This window comes from Antrostomus carolinensis, unplaced genomic scaffold, assembly GCF_000700745.2.
Source record: "Antrostomus carolinensis isolate BGI_N321 unplaced genomic scaffold, ASM70074v2 scaffold10084, whole genome shotgun sequence".
NCBI lineage: Eukaryota > Metazoa > Chordata > Aves > Caprimulgiformes > Caprimulgidae > Antrostomus > Antrostomus carolinensis.
The window spans coordinates 1-9,536 of record NW_010312827.1 but is presented as its reverse complement, the minus strand read 5'-3'; the positions used below and the strand labels follow the sequence as shown (position 1 = coordinate 9,536).

General features: G+C 37.1%; 1 protein-coding gene across 1 annotated transcript in view; it reads right to left on the bottom strand.

Moving 5' to 3' along the window:
• Positions 1-9,104, bottom strand: part of SAXO6 (stabilizer of axonemal microtubules 6) — a gene marked incomplete at its 5' end in the record, with an annotated part of 23,143 nt that extends 14,039 nt beyond the window's left edge. Inside the window, 5 exons of the mRNA XM_010167138.1 lie at positions 1,257-1,390; positions 3,522-3,665; positions 5,736-5,870; positions 6,281-6,642; positions 8,999-9,104. Coding sequence (XP_010165440.1) covers positions 1,257-1,390; positions 3,522-3,665; positions 5,736-5,870; positions 6,281-6,642; positions 8,999-9,104 — 881 coding nt within the window. The remainder of the gene's footprint in view (positions 1-1,256; positions 1,391-3,521; positions 3,666-5,735; positions 5,871-6,280; positions 6,643-8,998) is intronic.
• Between the last annotated feature and the right edge of the window lie 432 nt (positions 9,105-9,536).

Here is a 9,536-nt window from a genome sequence, read left to right as displayed (position 1 = left end):
CCTATGTCCTTTTCTTTGAAACTGACAGAATTCCTTCAGTTTTGGTAGCAAAACTAATGGATTAGCTCAAAAAACATACCACTGCTATGCCTTCATCCCCGTCATTCTGCTGCAAAAGCAGGCCATGCAATGCAGCTTGCCCACAGAGTGACAGTCCTGTCTGCATATTAAGAACTTGCACATTTTGACAGCTATTTGTCCAGTAACTGTTTTGGAAACTTTTGACTTGTTCTACTACATAGAAGGCATAAAAGGCAGAAACTTATCCTTAAATGAAAAGGTCATAGCAAATGATCAAGAATTTTACACACTATTCACTGCAAAATTGACTACAATCTACTACATCAAAGAGCTATGAAAACCAAAGAGTTACAGGTTTTTACTACACTATATCCACTCACCTTTTCATACAGCAATTTTACTTCATAGAATTTTGGGTGATCATTTTGTAATTATCTCCCAATATCCAACAGCATTCAGACCTAGGTAAGCCTCCTCTCCCATCTAAAGATGCCTTAACACTGCCAAAAACACTGCCATCTAACGCCTTAACACTGCCAAAAAGTCATATGACTACAAGCAAGCACTGGGACATACATTAAGCACAAAGACAGCAGAAATGGATTAATCTATGCATTTTAAAACCTACATCCATTCCGGGCACTTATTTCTCTTGGCATACCTCAGATATGTAGAAAATGGAAACATGAGTTTAGTTTCTGCAATGTGGCAGAAGAAAAAGGTATTTTTATAGGGCTCAGTAATATACAATTTCATTTGATTCCCATGCTTGTCAGGTTACCCTAAATAGGAGAGATTTCTTTACTTCACTTTACCTCATCTGTTCGCTTTGGCTACTCTAGGATAGAAGGTGGTACCTACTAGAAAAAGGTGCAGAGCGAGCACAGGAGAGCAGTCTGAAAGGTGATGACAACTTCCAAAGAACTTGCTGAAAGTTTAGTAGCAGCACCGTACCAAGTTAATTTAATTCATGTTAAATTTATTAATAATATTATTATTGCATCAGAAGGTTCAACTGAATGAGTGTGGTTACACAGCTTCCACTTCTGCTGACAAAAGAAGGGGATGGAAATTAACACCAGATTCAGATGTACCCACAGGAAGCTCAACCCCGGCGCTGCAAGGGAGCATGTGCAGCTGTAGCATGGCATGATTAAAGGTCCATCGTCCATCATTCTAAAATGAGGTTGCTGTACACCTACTCACTAGGCTAGGTTTTCCTATTTTATACATACCCACGACTTGTAGGTAAAGAGAGGGGCTTTGGACTGATATGTTGCTTATTTTTTTGTTTAGGATGTTTCTGTTCTGATTTCCCTTGTTTTGCTGCATCTTCTGCTGGCTTTTGAAACGGTTCTTCCCTCTTACTCTAAGGCAAAGATAATTTTAAAAATACCACATTAGCTAACAATCTGAAAACCCTCATATTCCTTTTGACATCAAGCTTTTGCAAAAAGTTAATTTTATTTTAGTGTTAGCTGTTTTGCATATTTAATACAAACAAGAATATTACATTCCTTTGTTAATACAAAAATAAACTAGCAAAATGCCACAGCTAAGATTCCAAGTGCAACATTCAGTTAGTCAGATAATCCATTCTGTACGCTTTACAAAATAAATTTAACATGAAACACAGAAATAAAATAATAAAATACCTGTGCATTCTAACCTGAGTTGTGTAAGACTTAACATGTACATTTCTGGAATTTGTACACATAAAAAATTAAAAACTCTTACCTTTATAGTCAAGCAATATAAATATTATAAAAATTTATAATAAACTGAAAGCCAATTTTTTTATTTGCTGCCATTCTGGTTTATAAAGAGTCAGATTGACTTGCTCAGTTTTCACATCAAAGATATTTCATTTCCTGCTTAATCTATCCTCTTGGAAATCTCATGCATGATTTCTGATTCTGCTAGAGATCTTCACAGATGTTGTTTAAGTTCAAAGAAAAAAAAAAAAAAAAAGGAAAAAAAAAAAAAAAAAAAAACAAAAAGCCCACCACACCAAAATCCCCCAAAACTTTTTCAAGATATTAATCAGAGAAGAGATACTGGTATAAACAAAAAGTGGTTTAGACACTTTCAACAAAATTCCCTTCTTATGCCTTCTCTTCCTTCACTTTATTAGCTCTCTTGGGAAAATATAACCTGAATTTCCAATATTAAAAACAAAGAAGTGCTTCCTGAAAGCCTCAAGCCTTTCAAGTTTTCTTCAAATATGCTAAAAAAGGCAAAAGGAAACATAAAATTCCTCATTCCCAGATGAGATTTAAACTACTGGGCAGGTCTAAGTTTTAAATGATAAACGCTTCAAGCCAACAATCATCTTTAAGAACCCCCAAAGTACCAGCAGCTTAAACTGAGCCACAAGCACTTCATGTTAAGTACGTGCTTTGCTCAGTTATGCTCCTAGTGAACACGTTGTCTGACAGTGGCTCTGTCTGTTTTATCAGGGAACAGAGATGGGTACTGAAGAGACTCATATGTGGGCTGCTACCTGAAGGATGGTTATCTAACCTGCAGGAATTTAGACAACACTACACTTGGCAGCTTGCTACAAAAACAGTATTCATATGTCTACCTTGTAAAATAGGTTAGCTGTCACGCAGTCTAAACTGCTGTCACCTGCTTTCAGGAGGTCTCAGTCTGAAACAATTCCTTTTTCATTACATGTATCTGTTAAAACAGCCATAGCCATGTTTCCTAGAAGTCCACTTAAGTTTGTCCAAGTCAACGGCAAGACAAGGAAATGCAAGGCCTCAAATAGCTGAATTACTTTCATAAAAGACATTTTAATGTTTTGAACTGAGTAACAGAGCCTATGTAGGCTACATAATGTCGTGTTATAACCCTGTGCTAAATATAATCACTTACCTTACAACTTATCACGGCAAAGGAAAATGAATTGTAACCCTTCCTCCACGTTTCTTAAAATTACAACTACTGGGTGAAAGCCAGTTCCAACTGCGTCATCTTCCACAGGTCAAAATACTTTTTTTTTTTTTTTTTTTTTATTTCAACTATGTCTGATTTATGAGATACAAAAAGTTCCAGACCTCCCATCCAGCCCTCTTGCATACCAAGAAACTACACTGGTACCAATGAGAGTACATATCAGAGATTTAGATTTCAGAAACTATCCTAATGACTAAAACCAAAGTTTCAATTTAAAAAAAAAAAAAAAAAAAAGACCCACTTGAGAACTCATAAATTAAGGTGACAAGAAAAACACACTTAAAAACTCATTGTAAACTGAGAAAAATGCACTACAGAAACTACAGAATCCACTACAGAAACCCCTAACAGCAAACAGAGCTGTACAGTGTCATTTTCAATCTTATAGCAAAACCACTGAGCGCAGCATCTTTAGCAACAGCTGTAAAATATAAATTAAAAATTTCCAAATAAACCCACCCTTACATTGTAAAAAAGAACAATCAAAATTATAGAAGTATACTAATGTCTTTCTTTTAGGGAAATAATTGTTCACAAACCAGAAATTCTTTCTCTTCTGAACCACCTCTCTCTTGTGGACCCTTAACAGGAGGAGACCCGTTGAAATTTGTCTCATTTGCAGTTTCAGAAGTAATTGCAGGAGATTTAAACGGAGGTATGGATTTACTTGTGTTGCAAATAACCTTTGGGGAAAGAAAACAAAAAAAAAAAGTGTGATTTACTTACCTTAAGACTAAATTTTCAAAATCAGTTAACCAATTGATGCAAATACACTCACATATAAGCAGCGAGATGGTCATGTGTACAAATACAGCATGTGCAGACTAATTAACTTCTATTAGGACAAATTGAAGAGAAACTTAATCTGATAAAAATGCATTATGAAGTTATTAAATCAGACACAGTTAAACCTGCAGTCAAACACTATTCTTACTAAAGCTCACTAACAGGGGCTTTCTTCATTTGGGAAGACAGGTTACCTTCAGAGTTGTATGTAGGAACACACGCCTTAAAACTCCCCTATGAGTCCTCAGTACACGTCCAGTCTACATGTAACAGACAACTGTCCTGTGTTTTAGAACGGGATGTTTAGGGCTTGGTAATTTGAGCTATTCACTGGTTTCCAACCAATACTGTATTATAAACCAAGGTAGAGAATTTGCTTAATACGTGGTCAGGTATCATGTCCTCATGGGGTGCTGAATTAAAAGACTATGCCATATGTCACACATACATTTTCCCAGCTTTGCTATTAGAGTTTAGGTCTGACTTATAACCTAACTTGGATAACTTTGATATTTTCACAGAATCTCTTCAAGGGAAAGGTATTGTCATTATTCAGTATTCGAGTATATTCTCCATCATATCAATAGCATCAAAAGAAAATCAGTTTGTTAATATGGCTAATTTTTATCATGAAACTATAATCTTAAATTTAGAACTTGTAAACATTTATACATATCTAGATTTTCTCCAAGTTCTATTTATCTAAGGATTTATAGTGCCTACAGACTTATTCTTACAGCATCTTATTCTGTATAAACTGTACAAAAAAAAAAAAAAGTTTGCTATTTTAGATTCCATAGTTTTTCTTTTGAAATAGCACAATCGGGAATTCTCTGAATTTTTCCATAAGGTGACATTCTGGGACCTGCCTCTTCCTCAAATGGTCCTTTGTCTTCTATACTATTGTCACACATTTCATTGAGTTTTCCTTTGACAAGGGACTGCTGGGAAATAAGTATCTCAAAGTAAGTCCACCTCCTCAGCATTCCAACAAGAAAAAGACAGGAACAGGTTTTATAGTGACTGATCCTAGTTACCGACACCGATTGCCTCTGAAAGCTGTTACTGTACAAATCTGCTACCTGTGGGTAGAGAGCGCACCATCTGTAATAATCCCATTAGTGTAGATGCTCCTAGTGAAGAAGTAGAAGACAAAATAAAAGCAAAAGTGCCTGTTTTATATTGTAAAATAACCAAAAGATGGACTGAGTCTCCTAAGTCCTGATCCCAGTAAAAATGAATTGAAAACACAAAGCACTCTCACAAGCAGAGTTACTCTTTGAGGTCCGATTAGAAATAGCAGCGTTTCCAATCCTACAAAGTCCAAAAACTCATGATATATAATAAAATGCCACAAGAGTGTCTTACAATCAGAACATTCTACTTTTAAATACAAGCAGCTCTCATGCAAGAAAAAACACTACAAAGATGCACTTTAGGGCCTAGAAGTGTATGTACACAGAGATGGAGACTGAGAATAAGAAACTGTGGCAAACCACGAGAATAAACAGCAAAACCTGTATGATTTCAGTGGCAAGACTTGTTATTACAATACAGAACACCTGAACATTTAGCTGTTTATCAGCTATGTGTTAGATAACATAAAAATGATAAAATGAAAAGTAACATTCAGTAGGATCTTAGAGCTCCTAAGGTAAATTAAGGCAAACAGAAGAAAATGGCCCTGTTAGAAAGAACAGAATACAACCAGGGAGAATGAGAACAAGTAAATAGACCTGACTACAATAAAGAATCACAGGGAAACAAATCTCACTATACTGCACTTTTGTATATTGGAAGGAAAAAAACCAAACCAAACCAAAAACACGTAAAACCATTCATGTTTGGACCCCCCCCAAAGCTTGGACCCCCCCATCAAAGAGGCAGAAGGGAAATCTTGGAAAGTAAGCAACTTTGCTGATAAATAAAAGAAGTATTCATTTACTTTTTGTATTCCTTAAAGTTACCTGCTCAGCTGCAAGTATTGGTGACTTTTCATGAGGACTCTTCCAGACAAATTGGCTTTGATATTCAGAATTTCTGGGGAAAGTATTTAAATGTGAAATATTCATGCCTGCCTTCCTCTGAAGGACTCTGTGAAGCTGACAACACAAAGAAGAAAAACAAAATTAACACCAACTGTTCCGTTTCCTATATTTCGCAAGTCAGGAATCTTTCAGTGCATGCTTTCAAACCAATGCTTTGGTTTTTCGTTGTACGAATTAAATGAATGCAATATAAATTTTCTCATTATAGACAAAAAGTCTATATATTACTGGCTAAATCCTTGTTTAACTGAAATCAATAGTGATAGCAAATGAAGGGCAAAGTCCTATTGACCCAAGCGTGTTCTCCCAACAAAGAAGCTACAATGTAGAAGAACATAAAAATACAGAACTAAGGAGAGAGTTAGGCAACAGAAGCTGGTGTATGTGCGTTAAATTACTAAAAATATCAGATCAGTAATTTTTATACTGGTCAATTAAAAAAAAAAAAAAAAATCTTCCCTTACCCCATTACCCATTTTTTCATGTTCCTTTTTTGGAGATGCAAATGCTCCATTTTGATTTGGCAGAGCTGCAGAGGATGATTTCTTCAGGTTGTTTTCTGCAAGGGCAAGAGCTGTTTCACTTCTAGAATCTACCAAATGTGACTGAACTTTTGGGGGGAGTCTGGGTCCCTCCGGTGTTTCAATTTTGTCCTGATTCATATCATTGTTGTTGTGGTCTGTGTGCAGCTCCGCAGTCCTAAGAGCTTCAGTTTCAAGTGGGTCGTTCAAATCACAATCTCCTGTCCATTCAAAGGACTTTGAAATCTGTGGATTACGGTAAGGTACCCTTCTCTTGGAAATGAAGTTTGGTTCTCTTGTGATTCCTGAAAAAGACATATTAGGTTTAACAAAAACATTCTACTGAAGACATAATATCACTCTATTACAAGAATAAACTGAAAGTTTATCACACAATTGATTATTTGAAAAAACTATTTTAATATCTTTGAGCAATGACAGCCTATGAATTATGGGCATGGCTCTGAAATTCTGTCTTCTCTCCTGTCTGCAAATGCCTTTCCACTAAAGAGAGATGGGAATATGGTGCTCCAGGACCATGTTGTATAAAACTCCATAAAGCAAATATGGCCACAGGACAACCTTTTGCAAGTTGATTCTTGGAGTTGAATAACAACAACAAAATTAAGACAGCCAGTGAAAAGAATGTGGTTAACACAGACACAGAATAATCAACCTGCAGTGATAAAGACTGCCACAAACACTTCTCACTACACATGCACAATATACCTTGCTGAACAGGTTCTCACCTACTGTGACAGGACAGTGACAGACCCCTATCCATCTAATACAACTGTGATATAAACCATCACAGACTGCTGGTGACTTTTACAGTACGAACACAAAAACATTTCCAAAATTGTAAAAAGACTGTAACAAAACCAGGTGTCAAGTTACTTTAAAGAATTGCTGACCTTTACACATGCAGATGAAAATAAAATTATCCCACTATATTAAGAATAGGATTGAATGACTGAACACATTAAAAGTGTGAAATCATAATCCAACTGCAAAGCGCTCAACTGCAATGGACAAGTAAGTGAAGGCCCCTAACTGCCCAAGAGAAATACTTTCTGGGAGAGAGAGAAACTTCTATCTCAGTAAAAAGCAACGTAGAAAGAGAGAAAAACCTGCAGTGAAAGGTATGTAGAATGTCTGGATGTCGAAATACACATACAGGAGGCAGGAAATAATTCCAGTGGAAAAACTCTGGGAAAGTAGCAGGAAGGAACTCGGAGCACCTGCAGCTGTTAACTTTGTGTGGTGATGTTCAAAGTTATTCTTAAAACTGGCAACTGTGTGTTTCAACAGGAAGAACCATAAGTTTAAGTTAATGATCAAAAACGATATGTAAGTCCTATGAGGTGTCAAGAGTGACATTTGAAGATGCACATGGTCAAATGGATTGAAAAGAGGTGGGAGTGAAAATGAATGCAAAGGTGGAATAAAACTACACCAAGCACACACAAAAACACCACTACAACATGAGGAGAAGGAGAAACTGCTGTACTGCTAACTCATTACTTTATTGCAAGTCTTGTAAAATTTGCAGTTTAGTTCAGCTGGAAAAGAAGCTTAGCTTACTATTTTAAAAATAAGTTAATGTGTTTGGACGTTTGGGTATTTAATAATTTGTGGAATTTACTCTCTTTAATACAGGTGCACACTCACAGAGATGTGCTAGGGAAAGCAAGGTTAAAGAAATACATTATTTTTGCAGTAATGGAAGAAAGCAGTAATATATATAAAGCATAATCTTTGGCAAGATTAAATTATTTATTAAAATGTCTAGTATCTCAACTGAAAAGAAACCATACTCCCAGTAGTTGGTTCCTTATTACTAGGCCATAATATAGAACACTTCTCATGTTGTAGGAATTAATATATTGGACTCCAATTATACAGACTGCATAGTGTGATTGCACTGAATTGCACAATTTTGTTAATCTGTCTTGTGTCACTACAATAACTTTTTTTTTTTTACTGCTCCTTTTCAAAGCACTGCATTTGTCATTGCTCTTCAGCTTACTCCTTTTCCTCAACTCTCTATGGGCCTTTCAATCCAGATGTTATTTCCTTTGTCTTCTACTTTCCAATCCTATATTTTCCTGCTACAGTTTTCCTGTCTACAACCCCTAACTCCTAGACTACAGCATCCCAAACTCATCTTTTCTTTTTTTTTTCCCCTAGTTAGCTGCTCCTGTAGAGCTTCATAAAAATTTTACTTTGTATCAAACTTTGCCCTAAACTAGTTTCCTCTTACATATGGAATTTCACTTGCTGTTTCCATGCACCATAGGTAAACCAATGCCTCCTTCAACACATCCTATATAGGTTAACACTGAATCTGTTCTTCACATTTCGGACTCAGCTTATGCTGTATGTCAGAAACCACATATTTTTCAGGTTTTATATAAATAAGACTAACATTAAAAGAAAGTTTCGGTGTAGCCAGAAAAAATACGGCATTATAATGCATATTCTAAATGATGACCAGAAATATACTTTTAACTGCATAAAGTGTACAAACTGCAAACACTACCTGTTCACTGTGATCATGCACTCACAGCAAACCTCCTGCAGCCCCGGCTCACCCTTACAGAGCCGGCACGGACAGCGCCAGGGTGTGAAATCAAGAGGGCAGCTTTCAGGGGTGCTTACCAAACTGATCCGACCGAAGTCCTGCCCACAAGGATTTCTCCTGTTGGGATGGGCTACAGAACTCCGGGGTTTTCCATTTGAAGTTTCTCTTATATTCACTCAGTCCCTGCAACAAACAGAGAGGCGTCTGTCCAGTGACCAGTGCCAATCCCGCGTCACTGCTTCTGCCGGTAACAGGTCTCCAAGGGGAGAAACACCAACAGGGCCTCCGCAGGATTCAGCCCCCAGGCTGGCAGGCTGCTCTTCACCTTCCAAACCCACTCCCATCGAAGAGCAAAAACTACGCGACTGCTCTCCAAAGATCAGGAAAGTGCATCGAATAATTTCATGCTTCAAAAAGCATGCAAAAACTTATTTATATCTTTAAGTTAATAACATTTCAGGAACAAATACAGCCAGAACCCTCCGTTACCCGCACGACTGAGCTCCTTCTCTCTTTAGTAGCCAGCGCTCCTCAGCACAAGGCTCTCCCCTTTCCCGCACGGCTCATAGCGCCCCAGAAACGGCTGCACCCCCTCCTTCTGCCGGCGGCAGGGCC